The sequence below is a fragment of the Artibeus jamaicensis genome, unplaced genomic scaffold (assembly GCF_021234435.1).
Source record: "Artibeus jamaicensis isolate MK-2021 breed Jamaican fruit bat unplaced genomic scaffold, CSHL_Jam_final contig_354, whole genome shotgun sequence".
NCBI lineage: Eukaryota > Metazoa > Chordata > Mammalia > Chiroptera > Phyllostomidae > Artibeus > Artibeus jamaicensis.
In genome coordinates, this window is record NW_026521803.1 from 17,190,352 (window position 1) to 17,209,292 (window position 18,941).

General features: G+C 33.0%; 1 protein-coding gene across 1 annotated transcript in view; it reads right to left on the bottom strand.

The window, feature by feature from the left end:
- The window catches only part of CCDC178 (coiled-coil domain containing 178), a 327,320-nt gene that overhangs the window by 20,785 nt on the left and 287,594 nt on the right, over window positions 1–18,941 (bottom strand). The window contains exon 21 of the mRNA XM_037154533.2: window positions 4,259–4,393. Coding sequence (XP_037010428.2) covers window positions 4,259–4,393 — 135 coding nt within the window. The remainder of the gene's footprint in view (window positions 1–4,258; window positions 4,394–18,941) is intronic.

Below are 18,941 nucleotides of genomic sequence, written 5' to 3' on the forward strand. Positions count from 1 at the left end.
CTTTTAGAGAGAGGGAAATGGACGCAGAAAGAGAGGCAGAGAAACACTGATGTGTGAGAGAAACATCGGTTGGTTGCCTGTAGCACACCCCCAACTGTGTGCCCTGGCCCGCAGCCCAGGCACGTGCCCTGACTGGGAATCCAACCAGTGACCTTTTGCATTGTGGGATGATGCCCAATGCACTGAGCCACACAAGTCAGGATAATTCATACACTTTCCACAGTTGAATTTCTTTGTAGTTGAGTAAAAACTCACAGGATTTGATATGTTATGGTCGTACCTTTTTATTTTTAAAAGGTTCAAGGATACATGCTAATATTTCCTTTTGTGATTATAAATTTTAAAAGTTTCCTCTGGCTTTCAATCAGTTCTTACTTTATATATTCTGAAATTATGCTGTCATGTGAATTACTTCATGATTGACATGTCTTAGAAAGTTAATATTTTATCAATACCCATACTTTAGTGTTTTAAATTTTTTCCCTTGAAGTCTCTCTGTCTGTCTGTTTCTCTCTCTCTGTTTTTAAATTAGAACTTCTTATTCCTTTTTTTCCCTGGACTCTTCATTCATTTTCTATTTGTCTAAGGTGCCATCTCTTCTAAATGAGATGGGTTTTGCTTTTATGACCAATTTGTAGGTCTGTACTTTAAATTGTGTAATGAAATCATTTACAGTTATTATGTTCACAAATATGTTTGGGTGTAGTTTGTACATTTTTATAGTCTTCTTGTCTTCCTTCCTGTATTTTAAATCTTTCTATTTTTATGGTACTTTTCTACTCTAGTAGTTTGGGGATAGTAGATATTCTTAAATTTTTGGTAACTATATTAAAATACCATTTTTTATTGCAATCTCAAATTAACCAGTAAGATTTAGCAATTTAATGTTACTGCTCATATTATTTTTAAATGTAAGTATTTGAAAAGTCCACATTTCTATAATTTCTTTTATCTTTAGAGGATCACAGAGCTTCAAAGATTTTCTTTTATGGTGCATTGTTAAGTAATTTTGTATTTTTATCCTGTGTTTTTTCTGGCTTCTTTTCATTTGCACAGTTACAGAATACAGGAAATTGAGCTGTCCCTGTATGTATTGATATATTGTGTGTGTGAGTGTGCCTGAGAGCGGGAGAGAGAGAGAGCCAGAGAGACAGACAGACATGATTAACCACCTTACTTCTGTCCCAACAAAATTCCTAGCAAAGCACCCAGAGAATGCTTTTGTTTAGTAACTTGTAGAACTGTAGGCACCTAGAACTGAAAAGAACCTTTGAGGTTATCACATTCAACCTTAATAAACCAACTCACTATTTCACTTAATAATCAATTCATTCAACAAATATTTTGAGTACTTATGTTTCCAGAACTGTAGTTGGTGCCAGAAAGATAAAGATGAATGAATAATATGTGCTTTCCAATGGGAAAGTCTCATTCTAGTGGGAGAGGACACAAAGACACTTGTACAGATGTTTGGTGCAAGGAGGGAGGTCAGGGGAACATTCCAGGGGAAGATGTTCTTCAGGCTCTTAGATTATTCACTTTTCCTCAACCAGTGCAGTAACTTCTGTTTGAGCACATGCAGTGCTTGTTTGGACAGCAACATCTGTTAGAATCTGCATCTCTACTGATCCCAACCCCTCCCCCCCCCAAACTCTTCCATCACTGATCTAGGTATTGCCCTCTAGAGCTCAATAATAAGTATACATAGTATGCTGACCTCCACTTAACAGTTCTTTAAATGTTCCTTCTGAAGTCTTTTTTTCTATAATTAAGCATTCTACATTTTGCATATTCCCCCCTTTCCCTGATCTTTCTTACACTGCTGCTCTCCAATGTGTCAATATGACCCTTAAACTATGCTTTCCAAACCTCTATAAAATACTGCAAATGTACTCAACTTTTGAAAAAGTGCCAGGGGATTGTCATATCCTCTACCAAGACAAAATAGGCATGCTTACGCAGTCCACGATTGCATTTCCATATTGTAGCTGCATCACATTCTCTCATTTAAATTATGTGTCCATGCCCAGTTTTCCCACCAAATAAGATACCAAACAGCTTTACATATTAAATGGCATTAAATAATTTCCCACTATTGGCATACCATTAAATTATATGAAAGAAGAGAATAATAACATCTGGTCTGTTAAGCTATTTTTGGCCTTTGCTGAGTAAAACAGTAGATTGACACCTGGAGACTCACTCTGCAAACAAATTAAATTGCCATGTTTTCTTTTTTCAAAATTGGACATAATCATTGAAAACAAGACAGGCACAGAATACTTTCAGATTCCACAAGTGGTCTTGCTACCATACACCATAAAAAACACCCGAGCAAGAATTGGACTAATTTCACTGATGGTGGAAAGCCCCAGTGGAGCTTAGAATCTTCTAGAAAGAAGGGTTGCAACAAGTAGGGAGTGTGGGCTGCTACAAACAAAACTGCGGTGTAGGGGGGATGTGCATACAGAATACATGGTAGTATGTTCCATGCTGAAAGTTTAGGATTATTTTCCCAAAGCATCACACATGTTTCTATTGTTTTATGGCAAGATCCTGAAAATTGTATTTTCAGATTTTTATTAAAAGCCAAAAGTTAAATATTCTAAATTGAAGACATCTATGCAGTTAAGAAAAGAGTGCACTAAGTTATGCTCCTCAAGTTTCTCAAATACAGTCATGACTTGCGGCTGTGTCTCTAGATGAATACTTGAGGTTTCCTACCGATACTGCCTTATCTTCTCTACTTCTTCATTTCCATAATAGCCATAAAAACAAATAATTTAAACTCAAGTTTGGTAAAGAAATTATTGGTGAATTTCTAATACAAAATTAGAATATTAATTATTGAAAGTTATGGATTGAAAATTCACTTTACCAATATTCTAGTAGTTTCTACTAACATTTTCAATATTTCATAATTATCCTAATTCACAATGAGAATTAATTATTTGTGAGAGTTTTAATAATATTTACATTTGGGCAGAAATATAGAATTTTTCTAAGACAATACTTAAAACACATAGATTATCTTTGAATAGTTAAAAAGAAATCAGAGGTTATAGCTAGTTCATAATTTTTAATATAATGTATGTTAACATACTTTTAAAAATGTTCCTCACTTCTAAAATACTACAGTTGTAACTCATATTCAAGTTTATATGTATGTTAATTTCCATGAAATGTACATATTTTAAGCTCTGCCTTTTCAAAACTTTAAATTTCTTCTATTCTTTTAATTTTTTTGTTATTCATTTTCACTAGAACCCTTATATAAATTATGAGGAGTACATATGCAGGGGCTATATTAAAAAATCCAGCAAAAAGTTTTACCAGAAAAATGAAATTTGAAATAGCTTTGAAAGTGCTTTACAAAATCCTGTTCTTTATTTGTGGTAAAAGCCTCATGCATGCACATCTAATTAGAATATTTAGGAAAACATTCAGTTTATTTAGGTGAAGCATACATTGTTTGTGCTGCAAGTTAATGAAAATTATGGTTTTAAAGAGCATGTGTTATTGTTTTTGTTTTGTGCACAACAGATACTCCTAGTTTTTTGCTTCTTAATAGAACAAGGTGGTGTGTACTTCCCTTTAGGCAGCCATGTTTTATAATATTGTCACATCTTAGATAATAGTAATTTGAAAATATTTACATGATTTTAATAAAACAGTCTTCACATAGTCAATGTAGGTTTCTAATATAGATCGCAGTCTTAATTTAAGATAATTGATCCACTGAAAGTTTTCACTGGGACAAAAACTAAAATTTCACCTGCATCTAAAACCACAAAATTGCTTATTTTTCACACAGAGTTGCCTCCAAACCTGCTTAGGGAGATGAGCTTCTTGCAAAATGGAAGGGGAAAGAAAACAAATAAAATAAACAGAGTGCCATTTTTGCTGCAGATTTTACACAAAAGGAACACAAGGCTACTGTTGACGGTATCTTTTAAACAGCTGAATGTCACTGGCAGAGCTTGAAGATTTGAAAATATGTATTTACACCAAACATATTTATAAAAAATCCATTCTGAGGTTTGTGAGAAATAAATTCAATCTCCTTTCTGCCCCAAAGTACGCATGGTATATATGCTAACTTACTGCATTCATCCTTCATGCAATTTCAGTTTATTAAAGAGGTTAAAAATTTATAAAACTCTGATGGGATATGGTTTTAATGCTTCATCACACTACCCATCATTTGCTTTTCAATCTGGATCACAATGATCTTTCCTACTTCCCTGCAATCACCTACCTGCACAGCTAATATTTTGTGAATGCTCTCCCGAGAGTCTGTCTGGAACTTGGCCAGCCTCATCCGGCTGTGGAGGACCACCAGTTTCAAGTACTGCTGCCACACCTTCTGTACCCTTCTTTGCAGCTGACAGAGCTAAAGGGGAGAGGGAGGGGGGAAAACACAAGTCAGAGCAGGGGAGGAAATTAATGGCAGTGTTCAAGAAGAATGATGGAGGGAAATATAGAAAGCAGTCAATAGCCCATTCTGCACTGTACGGACCTGACAGGAATTTCACAGTCTCTTGATTTTTCAGTCCACTCATGTGCATTCATCAGAAACCAGTCACATCTGGCCGCCAGGATGGGGGGTTAATTTTCTCTAAATGCCTCAGCAGTTTTGTTCTAGCTGAGGCAAACTCTGTGACTGCAAAGCTGATGAGTAAAATATTTCTACTTCACCCAGTTTAACTCAAAACCGATAGCCTCGGGACATACTGAACCTTTCTTTTTAAAAAAAAGTCTTCTGAAGCTGTTTTGAATGGCACATCAGGTCAAGCCAAAGTTTAAAAATGCAACTTTAAGACTTTGATGGACACCATTGCTTCTTTTTTTCCTCATAAAGCTTACCATTGCTTGGCAATGTGTGCTTTAGAGCATGACAAAACTAAAGAGAATTAACTTAGCCATCAACCGCTGAGGGAGAACAATAACAGGGAAGAAATTTCCAGCTAGAACTCCCTATTAATCTGCCTCCCTCTGACTATGTGACATGGAAACATCTCACTGCACCACAGTCCAGGGGACGCAGCACTCCACAGTGACACATTTTAGCACTGAACCCACGCAGAAAAAGGAAGACTTCTCCTGTGGGACATTCCATACCTTTTAGAAGTTTAATGCAAAACCAAGCAAACACAAAAACACAGTAGAGGTTTAGTCAAGGTGATGTACATTTGCCCTTCAACAATGAAACATAGTGACACCATCCAGAAATGTTATAATTAGATTATTTTCAGAGAAAGAAACTTCATAAAATTAATGGTAAAATCTATATTAAAATACTTATATATAATATATCTGTCACTAAAACCTTGTTTGGATTTGAAAATGTGGGCAATGGCTTTTGTTGGTTTCTTTAGTATGTTTTGTATAATAATAAACACTCAAAATTTCTTATCAAACATTTCTTCATAACAGAATAAAACATGTCACAAAATATAGTATTTTATGTTCTTTTATTGAGCTGGGCACTGGTTACATGTAAGGGATCCTTTGCAAAACTTCACCAAACAATGCATATACCTTGTACACTTTTCTATATGCATATTTTAATAAAACAGTTTACTTACAAATAAGAATTTTTAAAAGTTACCTGTTATTGCATGTGAATTCTTTGTCATCATTATATTCACTATGCATTGTTATAAGCAACACACAGACATTATGTGCTGAAAAATAAAGCCTCTATTCTTGGTTAATTAGTTAACTTAGAAAGCAAATATAACTTTATAAACTATAGATATTTCAGCTTATTCAATGCTGAAATGCATTATCTGGAATAAGTTTATGGGCATTTCAGGTAATTTAGGCTATTGAATTGAGGAGGAATATCACTTTTTGAAGAGACATTTTTGCAATATTAATTTTATTTCTATAACACATATAAATAAAAATTCTAATAGTTTCATATGATATTAAAATATTTTTCTGACAACTCTGACAGTCAGTGAGGGGAGGGTGTGCTTCATCTTAATACCCTCACTAAGCTGTGAGGACACTTTAGTCTATGTATTATACCACAAATATGGCAAAAGGTAAACAAGAGAGATAAGTTCTAGAGGAATATGTTAGAGTGAAGGTAGTTTTTTTTTCAAGTGGGAGATCTTCAGTATGTAGAAGGGATGGCAAAGGGAGCTCATCAATGAAAGCGCACCTAATGGTAATGTTTCCCAGGTTCACATCTTAAGTGAGGAGAAGCAGCTGTACATGGTCTCATTTATTCATTTATGCAGTTTTCTGCACTGTAGCTTGAGGTAGCCAAAAAGGCCTTACATTGGCCCATACACAAGTGTTATCTGTAGCTATTCAAGTAGCAAAGTTCCTTACATATCAACTATGAAAGAGTAGTATCTCAAAAAAAGAGATTTTGGGGGAAATCTATAGCCAACAGGCCTCTGGAGAAAGAACCAGGAAAGGGAAAAAAAAGAGATGAAGAAATTCTTAAGGAGAAAATTAACTGCATCCAATACAAGTCACATATACACACATACATATCCATATTAAAGACAAAAAAGATAAACAGTAATATATAGAAAAAAGATTTAAGATGCCAGAAAGATGGTTGAGAAAGAGTTGGCTATGATGACGACTATTTTAAGAAAGTGCTTATGGTAGAAGCCCAATAATAAGATGTCAGCAGTGATCACTCAGTAAATATTTACTGACATTAACTCAAAAAATGAACTCAGAATATTTTAATTGTAGAAATGAAGAAGTGAATAAGACTTTTGCTTTTGGGAAACTACTAATTGGTGGGAGAAGGGAAAAATAAACCAAGTAATTGAAAAAACACAAAAATATACACCCTTTAGGTGATGGCAGAAATTAAGTTCGAAAAACCAAAGAAATTGGAATGCTTTTGATCTCTTAAATCTCAATTAGCCCAGTATTTGGGGGATGAAACCCTCCAATGATTGCATTCCTGAAATGTAATCATTTGTTCTTAAAATAATTGCATTCCTGTCCTCTGATACAGAATTTAGAGAAGGTGAGGAGAGATGAGGGAGAAGTGGTAGAGAAATAAAAAAGAACAGTGAGAGGCCCAAACACACTTGATGGACTTGCCATATACTTCGAAATAAGAATGGAGTCTAGAGCCATTAACATAAATTGGGAAGCTGTTTAGCCCCAAACTAGTATTGCAAGAATTTTGGAAGAGAATGGATATATTCTTATTGAACTAAGAAGGAGCATATTACAGCAGTTAAAGAGTCATTTCAGAAAAAGATCCTCAATTTCATTGCCTCAATTTTGTTTTATGAAAGAGAAAGTGAAGATACATTCAGCTTTATCAGGAAAGCTGAATCAGGAAACAGCTGGTTTATACTCCAAGCCATTTAAAATGGTAAAAAGTGCCCTGGCTGGGTAGATCAGTTGGTTAGAGCATTGTCCTTATACACAAAGGTCACAGGTTTAATCCCTGGTCAGGGCACATACACGAATCAACCAATGAATTCATGAATAGGTGGAACAACGAATCTCTCTCTGTCTCTGTTTCTCTCACTCATTCAAAAAAAATTAAATAAATAAATTAAAAAATAAAATGGTGAAAAGGAATTGGAAGAGTTTTCTGACAATGGTTTCTGACCAGTTTGAATTCGTAGTAGACTTGCTAAGCCTGACTTTAGTATTTGCTTTTGGAGTTGTTTGCTGAAGGAAGCCCAAAGTTAGAATTCACTGATACTTCTTTTGAGGTAATGATCATTTTGTACCTATTCATGAAGAGAAAAAAAACCAACCAATGCCCATTATGATGTGGTGTAGTGAGATACAGAGAGCTAGTGATCTTGTGTTAATGGGAGCATTGCATACAATGCTCAGCATTTGTGAATGTTCTATATGATAAACATTTACGCATTTGGTAAAAATACATTCTGTAAATTTGATTAGGCTCTCATGACATTTGTTAATATTTTAAAGCTTAATACTGTTTGACGGTAAAGCAGAGTAAATTAATGTTGTGACATTCAAGAATGAGTCTTCATTTCCCACTTTAAAACACTGAATTATATGGATTTTGTTTTTAATCTAAGTTATTTTGTTTGCCTATATAAATTCATGATCATTGCGAACTCCTGTATATCACATAAACCTGGATTTAATACTAAATGTTATAATGCATATATTATGACACAGGAAAGCTCTAATTATATAAATTTAGATTTATATTATTTTTTGCTGTTATGCATGTAAAAATTGAAAGAATAAATAACATTATATGATATTCCTATTATAGGTTTTAAAAACATTAGGGCTTACACACAAACAAATTAACACCAAAATACTTCCTTACATGTCTTTCATGTTTTCAGCATTAAAAGTAGAAATTTCAAAGCATCACCTTTTTAGGCATTCTCCATGGCCTGGTTAAAGCATACAGTTTTCTGGTTTACATTAAGAAGGACACAAGAATAAAGTAAAGCGTACTGTATCTATCCCAAAGAAGACAGGCCACACGAAGTATATTTCTTATTTACTGTGTTTTAGAAAAAATATTTATAGGTGTGATTTTAAAAATTGGCTCTCAAATCATTTGATATTCCTTCCTTTGAAAAGTGAAGCAGTCCTGTCCCTTTGAGTGTGGCCTGGACTTGGTCACTTTCCTGTAAAGAACAGAAGATGACAGAAGGGCTAGAATGCCACTTCCCAAACACACTCACACACACATAATGGTGTCTTCTCTCCGGGGTTTTCTCCCTCTCTAATTCTTTCGGATCATTTGAGCTGGAAGAAGCCAGCTCCCATGTTGTGTGAACAGCTCTGTGGAAAGACCCACATGGTGATGAATTGAAGCATTTTTTGGCCAACAGCTGTGTGAATCATCTCGAAAGCAGATTCTCCAGCCTCTTCAAATGACAGCCACCCTGACCAGCACTAAATTGCAGCCTGTGAGAGACCCTGGGCCAAAAATACCCAGCTAAGCAGCTCCCGATTCTTTGCCCTGGGAAACTTTGTGAGAAAATGAATGTTTGTTGTTTTAAGCTGCTGAAGTTTGGGGCAAATTTTGCAGGAATAGTTAAGAATAGATTATTAATTATCTTCCTCTCTTTGCCTAGCAAGGAAATAATTTACCTTCCATCTTTCGTACTGAAAAGTAAAAGTGCCCTCCTAACTCACTATTTTGTTTAAGATTGAAACTGAAAATGATTTATTCATAATAAGAATGTGATTAATAATAACTTAGATGGATGAAATACAGTTTGTACTATCTTGGGGCTCATTATTTTCATTGAAAACAAATAAGAACTGTAATTTAATAATTCTGTAAATTCAATAATTTAAAAATGGTTCATTCTCAACAAATATTTTCCTGCAACATAACATATCAATATATTAAAGAAAAGAGTATTGTCCCCAAAAAGTTGATACAACTCAATGCCGAAAAAAAATCAATACTGCAAAATTATCTAGAAATAGGAAGAGAAAAAAATTTGTTTAATCTGATGAAGGGTAAAAATAAGAAACTCTCCATAAGTATTTTACTAAAGTAGAGACACTTAAAAACACTCCCATGAATTCCAGGAAAAATAAAGTAAGGATGTTAGAAATCAATACCTCCATTTAAAATTGTACTGTAGATACTGGCCAAAATGATAAGGAAATAAAAGAAAAAAGATAGGTATAAAAGTTAGAAAGAATGTCTACACAGAAAACTCAAGAGGCTCTACAATCCAACAATAGGAGATGATGAGCGTGTAGGAACTTATTTTGCCTACAAGATCAGCATTAAAAAATATTTATATTTCAAATAGAAAAATGGCTTGTTTGAACGAGATTTTTGTTATATAGGTAACTCAGTGTGATGTTACCTATAACAAAAGAACTATCTAAAATTTTAAGAATTTTGGTGAGATCCCATTTGTTTATTTTTCTTGGAAAGGTTGTGGAGAAAAGGAAACCCTAGTGTGCTGTTGGTGGGATTACAGACTGGTACAGTCACAATGGAAAACAGTGTGGAATTTTCTCAGAAAACTAAAATGGATTTGCCTTTTGACCCGGCAGTTCCGGTGTTAGGATTATACCCTAAGAACCCTGAAACACCAATCCAAAAGAACCTATGCACCCTAATGTTCATAGCAGCACAATTTACAATAGCCAAGTGCTGGAAGCAACCTAGGTGCCCATTAGTAAATGAATGATAAAAAAAACTATGGTACATTTACCATAAAATGTGGTACATTTACCACAATGGAATTCCATGCAGCAGAAAGAAAGAAGGAGCTCCTACCCTTTGCAGCGGCATGAATGGAACTGGAAAGCATTATGCTGAGTGAAATAAGCCAGGTGGTAAAAGACAAATATCACATGATCTCACCTTTAACAGGAAACTAAACAGCAAAATAATCAAACAAGCAAAATATAACCAAAGACACTGAAATAGAGAACAGGCTGACAGTGTCCAGAGGGGAGAGGGGAGGGAATTTCAGGGGAAAAGGGGAAGGGTTTACAGGAACAAGTATAAAGGACACATGGACAAAAACTAGGGGGGGTGAAAATAGGAGGGAGGAGGCAGGGCTGGGGGGGGTGGGCTGGGATGGGAGTAAAAAACATAAAACTGTACTTGAACAATTTAAAAAATATATATATTTAAATTAAAAAATAAATAAAATATTAAGAACTTAAATCAATATGAAACAAATTACTACTTCCAGTGGCTTCATAAATTGTCTAACAATTTTGGCATTCTATCAATCAGTTCACATAATCAATATAGCTGTTGAATAGTAACTGTATAACTTATTTTATACTAAATTGAAGATAGACCTACATGTATATAGATTTTCACAAGATTTAAATTTGCAGGAATTAGGGGAAGATTGGTGGTAATTCCATTTGAAAAAGCATAGGAAATGTAAACTGATTAATAGAACTTTGAAGACAGTTTTTTTATAATTGCTCAAATTAGTCTTTAGATTATAATTAATTTTGTGATTTAAATTTTCTAACCACATTATCAGATCAGAAAATCAAATCTCTAATAAGAACCATGGCAGTAACATTTTTATATCAGCCATGTTTATATATCATAAAGATGCTTTGCTAAGTCAAAGTTTTAAAAAGCAACAATAGAGCTCAGGTATTAAAAATGAATCTAAATAAACAGACATTTTTGTAGTATTATACAAACATTGTGTGTTACTGTGTTAAAACAATAGTAGACTAATGTTTTTTAAAGTCCTTGTTGTCTCTGTGCAGGAGAGAACATAAATATCACTGCAAATATGCATTAGATAAAATTAAATCATTTTTAGAGACATATGGTGGCAAAAATTAACTCCCCAAAGCACATAATTTAACTGGATTTTGCTATTTAAGAACCCTGGAAGAAAGGAAAGAGAACATCTCAAGGAAATGAGAAGTGTCCTTATAATGAATTTCTGCTTATAAGAATCAGACATAATAACAGCCTTTTTAATTAAAATATAAATGCCATATGTAGAGTTATCTGAAAATGAACTATAAATTCCTTTGCCAGAAAACAAAGACCAGTCATTACTGAAAACACAGAAGTCCCTTATAATACAAAGGTGATACTAATTGAAGTACTGAATATTTGTGGGCAACACTTAAAATTCTTTGTGTATGCATAATGATTTGTCCATCACTGGACTAATCAAAACAGACAACTCCTGAAGAACTGAGCATATGAAACATATTATAAAACAATATTTCACTTAGATTATACTTTTTTGGAGGAAGAATAGCTTTATAAAAACTGGGTAGTAGTTTAAGAAAACACAGACTACTTCTGCATACAACATGGAAAATCTGTTAGATACAACATTCAAACAGGAAATTAACATAATCATGGCAATAAACAAACTTATTGAACACAACATGTAGAAAAAATATGAGAAGTGCGGCACATTCCAAATTCTTGAAGGAAAAAATCACTCTTCAGTACACTGGGGTGAGAACTGGGGGTGGATATATGGTGGTGATGATGTGTGGCGATTGTTAGAAGTTACATACAGGATTTCTGAAGGAAGTACCTTGTGTACGCATGCATTGACTAATCACAGGTATCTGAAAATTTGAAAGTGCATCTGCTGTGACTGCTAGTGAGCCTAGGATTGCATAGGTGAGAAGCTTGCTTCCTAAGAGCAGAAATATTATGAAGAATTTGTACTTTGGGAGAAAAATCAAAGCAGTTCAGATAATCTACTTGTGATTCCTATCTACAAACATAGTCCAATTGTCCAGCTGTAGAAGCAGCTGTAAAACAATCACGTGTCATTGACAGAGAAAAAACATGCTGCATTGTGCAGATTGTCATATGTACTAAGATCATATTTAAAGCTTTGACGAAATATGATAAAGGCCACTTGTAAAAAATCAGTATTTACCTATAAAAATATACTTTAAATAGAAGATAGGTGATAGGAACACACATAGAACCACCCATTTGCACTAGAATATTAAAATGATGATAATTTCTGACCTGTTTGTTCTATGGTTTCTCACACTGAAAGCATACTGCCTTTCTCTATTTCTGACAGATAAATAAAACTAAGTGCAGATATGTGCACGCAATTTTAATTCAAACGAGTGATGTGAAGTGCAGCTCGCAAGGCAAATAGCTTAAGCCTTATCAGTTCTGTTTATTGTAATAAGCCAAACAATGGCAATTACAAACTACTCCACAGACTTTTCGCACTGCAGGGATGACAGATATATAAAATCCAGTTAATACTGATCTTTTTATAGGACTCAGCTCCCAGGCCACACATGTACAATATACAAATCTCGAATTTATTCCATGGACTAGTGTTAAAGATCACATAGCTCATTTCTAGAAATGTCCTTTGTCAACTGCCTAGGTGTACTTCAAAAAATAGAACTCACATGCATTCCCAAATCTGGAGCTGGACTTTAAAGAAATTAACAAAGAAGTCCTCTCTTCTCTGATTGTATAGAGAATAAAACATTTTAATTTTTTTATTTTGACCTCTTTTAAAGTATAAAAACTCTGATGGCATGAGAGAAAGAAAGCTGATCCATAACACACATTTCTAATTCTTGTAGTGAATAGGTCAACACTATCCTTTACAGGAATATACAAATATACTTCTTTTGTACATAACGCATTACCATGACACATTACAGACAGTAACTAACCCAACATTTTACACATTTAATAGTAGTAATAGCTGCAAAACTCACAGACATTTTTGTTTCATAGATATCTAATTCTCAAATAAAATTACTGCATTATAATGGATATTTTAAGAATTAAAAAATAATAGTATAGATATTTTTACTTAAATTACTAGAGTTTACACACAAATAACATGAACTGTTCGAAAACAAATAAATGAATGCAGTTATATTTTTAATTCTAAAATTATTGTTAAAGTCTCAAGTGGCATTAAATACATACCTGTCAATAATCACTTTAAATGTTAATGGCTTAAATGCTCCACTCATAAGTCCTCGGGTAGCTGAATGGATAATAAAACAAGACCCATATACATATATATGCTGTTTCCAAGAGACCCAATACAGAATGAAAGATACACACACTAAAAGTAAAGGTATGAAAAAAGGTATTTCATGCAAACAGAAGGAAAAGTATCTGACAAAATAGACTTTAAAACAAAGGCTATAGTAAGAGGCAAAGAAGAACACTAAATAGTAAAAAAGGGAGCAATCCAGCAAGAGGATATAACCTTTGTAAACATTTATGCACCCAACATAGGAGCACCTAAATATGGAAAGCAAATGTTAAAGGACATAAAGAAAGAGACTGACAATAATAGAGTCTTAGTAGGGAGTTTTAACACCCCACTGACATCAATGAATAGATCTTCTGGACAGAAAATCAACAAAGAAATGGTGACTTTAAATGACACGCTAGATCAGATGGATTTAATTGATGTCTTCAGAGCATTTCATCCTATAGCAGAATAATATACCTTCTTTTCAAGTGGACATGAAATATTTTCAAGGATAGACTACATATGAGGACACAAAACAAGTCTCAATAAATTTGAGAAGATTGAAATCATATCAAATATCTTCTCTGACCACAATGCATGAAACTAGAAATCATTCTCAAGAAAAAACCTGAAAATCACAAAAGACATGGAGGTTAAATCAAGTGTTACTAAACAATGAATGGGCTAACAATGAAATCAAAGAAGACATCAAAAGGTAACTCGAAGTAACTGAAAATGAGAACACAGCAACCTAAAATCTATGGAACTCAGTGAAAGCAGTCCCTTATAAGAGGGAAATTCACAGACACAGATATATATTTACACTCAGATATTTGTTATCAACTGATAATTGTGCCTTACATTTTTACAGTATAGTGTAGAAGAGAAATACTGTATCACTCCCATTACATCATTGATACTTGACATTTCCAGCTAGGACATAGTGTAGCTACTACTATTCATTCACAGCGCAGACCTTTACTGAGGAAGTGCTTTGTGTCAGAGCCCAGGCCCTGGATCCAGTGGCTCAAGGATCCAGTGGACCAGCTGGTTGCCACCTTAAATTTGGCTCAGACGTATATATGAGATAAATAAGATTTTTATGTAGATAGATAAATGTAGAAGATGAATGGAAAGCAGATGAACAGGATCTCAGAGAAGGAATACCTGATGACTTCTGCACAAGACAGGATGATTCATGCTGGAAATGACATGAGTCAGGTTTAGTATAAGTTAACCAAATAAAACAAGTGTTGGGCGGGACAATGGCCCAAGACTCCCAAACCTATGTGAGAGTCTTGAAGAAAAAGAGCATTCTTAAAAATTAGAAAAAATCATTCAATTAACTAGAAACATACATTAACTAAATACTTGTATGGAACTAAAGCAATAAGAAAGGAAGTCAACAAATGTATCAACGTTTGAGAGATTTCAACATAGCCAACTGTTTTGGCAAATCAAATTAAAATAATGAATATTAATAGGCTTAACAAATGATCTAGTAAATATATACACATATGTATGTGTGTTTGTGTATACACATGTCCTTGAGAACAAAGGAATTAAACTAAAAGTAAAATAAAATGTTCTATATAACTTTAAAAGTTTATTAGTATAGTTTCTTGTGTGGCCATTTATTTATTTATTTTTATTGTTGCTCAAGTACAGTCTCCATTTGTCCCCCATCATGCACCTCTGCCCCACCTATCCCCATCTTTTGCCCTCAGACCCACCCCCTTTGGTTTTGTCCATGTGTCCCTTATACGTGCTCCTTGTATAGGCCATGTTCCTTGATGACGCTTCCTTTATTTTCCTTTTTTATCCCTCTTCCTCCTCTCCTCTGGCTATTGTCAGTTTGATTTTTATTTCAATGTTGAGATATATGAGTATAATTTTATATAACACATGAATCAAAAATAGATCATGGTAGACTTTTAAATAGTTAATACTAAATAATAATTAAAAATCAAATATCTGGATACAAGTAGATGATACTAAGAGGAACATTTATAGTCTTCTATCCTTTATCAGAATCATTACATAGTACACTTTAAAAATATAAAATTTGTTACTTATTCTTCAATAAATTTAGAAAAGAAAAGAAGAGACAGAGATGAAATTATTATCCCAATTTAAAAAGTTAAATGAAGAAGAACAGAATGAATACCTCCGAAAATGTAGGGAAAGAAATTTAGTGTAATGAAACCAAGCATATGACAGAGAGAATTCACAAGGAAGAGTTAGTCATTAGGAAAAACCAATAAAATACATAAATTTCCACCAGTAAAATAGAAAGTAAAAATTAATAATATTTGAACTGGAAAAGGAAGTAAAATTAATAGACACAGTAGAGATAAAAACATTAAACACTAAGATAATACTGTGAGTAATCTTATGCAATAAATTTTAAATAAAATGGACAAAGATCTACTAAAAGGACTTAATAAAACTGACTCAAGATAAAATAGAATGTCTAGTAGTCTAATTACTAAATAGATTGTAACTGTAGTAAGAATTACTCTCATACAGAAAACACTCAGCTCTGAAAGTTTTATATGTGAGTTTGTTCAAATTTTACATGTGTAATTTATTTCAATCTTATGCAAACTTTTTCAGAAAAAAGAAAAAGAAAATATTCCCAGGATCATTCTACAAGGCTAATATAACATGCAAACTAATATCAGATAAGTAGTATGAGAGATAGAAAATGTGGAATTCAATTATATGTTTAAACTTGTGTGCAAATTTCTAGTAAGTATTTGTAAAATGAATATGGCAATTTATAAAACTATAACTATGACCAGGTCGAATTTATCCTAAGACTAAAAAACTTATCAAAATCAATATATTTAAACATGCACTTTACCTATTTAAGTGCATGTTTACCTATTAAGTAAATAAAGAAACCATATGATCATTTTATTAGATGCAGAAATGCAGTTGGAAAAAAGTCAAGGCCCATTTGGTCAACAACAGTTATCTTGTCATTATACACAAAAGTTGGGAGACTTTTCTGGAAAAAATGAGGTAAATATTTTAGCTTTGTGGGTCAAACCATCTTTTGGAACTACTCAGATCTGTTGAGTAGGCAAGAAAGTGCCTGTGGACAATATGTAAATAAATGTGTGGCTGTATTACAGTTAAACTATTTATGGAACTTGAAGGTTATATACTTTTTATGTGTCAAGAAATATTATTCTTCCTTTGATTTTTTTTCAAGTATTTCATAGTATCATGGCCAGTACCAAAGTATGTGGAAGGCCCACATTTGGCCAGAAAGTATAGTTTGTTGACTTCTGTCATACAACATTGTACTGGAGTACTAAACAATGTAATGAAAAAAGAAAAAACAAAACAAAACAAAACAAATATATATATGTATATAACCACATGAATATTAAAGGAAAGAAACTGGCATTGATTGTGTAGATAATTCAAGAGAATTTACTGTTATAAAAAATAATAAAACTTTGCCAGTGGCTGCATATAAGATCAATATTTAGAAATCAATGAAAATTTTATTCATCAGATAGAAACTTTTAGAAACTATAAATTTTTTTCACAAAAGCACCCAATTATAAAATGATTTCAAACAAATATTTTTAAAAATTGAGTAGGATTTATATGGAAAAAATTATAAAACTTATGTAAAGATGCTAAATAAGAGCAAAAGAGAACAATAAGGAACCATGTCCACGCAGAGAAGACTCAATGTCCTAAGGATGTCAATTCTTGGCAAATCAATCTATAGCAGTAAGTCAATTCTTAGTAACAGGGTAGTTTGGGAAACTTAGAAAAGAAACTGATTATAAAATTAATTTTGAAGAGCAAATAGAAAAAATTAGCCAAAACACTCTAGAAGGAGATAAAGGTGGAGATACTTGCCCTGCTATACCTAAAGATTTGCTACCAAGATAGTAGTTACATTGGTATGTTTCACTATAGTCATTGACATATTAATCAACAGAAAAAATAGATGACCTGGAGTTGGTATGGCAGATCAACTAGGAATGGACAAACTAATTATTTTGACAGTGGTTTCTGAATATGAAGAAAAATGATCCAATATTCACATTACACATAAAAATAAATTTCATATGTATTAAAAACTTAACTGTGAAAGGCAATAGTTTAAAATTTTACAAATTATAAGATGTCTTTATATACATAAATAGGAAAATATTTTTGAATTCTACTTCATCAGAACTTTTTTTAAATCAAAAATTACCATAAAAATGAAAAAGGTAAGCCACAGTTGGGAAAAGATATTTATCATATACATAAAAACCCAAAATGTTAGCTTCTATGATATATCTATGTATCCTAAATATACATGAACAATAACAATATGAGGTGGAAAAAGTCATAAAACCCAATGGTAAAGTGGGAAAAGGCATTTTTTAGACAAGAATGCAAATAGCTTATTAGTAACTAGGAAAATGAAAGTTAAGACCACAATGAGATACTCTTTTATACTCATTAAATTACTATAATTATCTATAATACACAATAATACATAGTATAATACATAATATAATAATAAATAATAAAATTATTTACTAATGCTATATGCTATATGATATGACATATATTTATTCTTATTATTATTTGTTAAGCATATATTATGTGCCAGGTACTGTGAAAAAACCCTTTACTTATAATACTTCAGTTATTCTTCATTAATCTCATTTTATAAGCTAAAGAAAAGATTTTTAGTTAAATAACTTGCTGTGTAGTGACAAAGCCTGAATTCAAATCCATGTATCATTTAATTTCTCATACTTCTGTTTAACACTTGATCAATATTTGCTGAATAACTTAAACAGCTAACTTAGGTCCTTATTGTATGCCTATAAATTTTTAGGGCTTCAGATTCACAGTGATGATCAAGAGTCTAGGACAACGGGATTATGAAGTTCACAACCTATGGGGGAAACTGGACTTCACAAGTAAGCAACAAATAAGGACGCAATGACAAAATTTTATTAGTGTGATTAAAGATGAAAAACATGGTGCTTTAAGACTTCTGAGACAGAATGGTGGTATGTCAAGATTGGGGGTGAAGTCTCCACATAGCTGAGAATTTTTTTTCAAAATTGTTAAAACTAAATTTTTTTGTTAAGTGTTGCTCTTCCTTTTCCAAGTGTCTCATTGCACTTGTGCCAGCCCCCTTGTGTCCTGAGGCTGACCCCTGGCTGCTTTCCCTAAGGTAGTTCTTCAAAGACTACACAGAGAAATCTTCTGATCTCTTTCTTCCACTCCCGACAAAGCTCTTGCTATGTTTGACCCTGTCTGCCCCGAATTTCCTTCTCAAGATACATCCCTGTATGAACTGGGTAGTCCAATTAACCAATTTATATTTTATATAGCAGTACTCAAAGGGTTTTGTGTTAACCACCTCATACATTTCAAAAGGACACCTGCACATTGCTTTATCAAAGGGAATAAAGCAAAAAATTGGAATTCTCAATGCTGTATTTTATT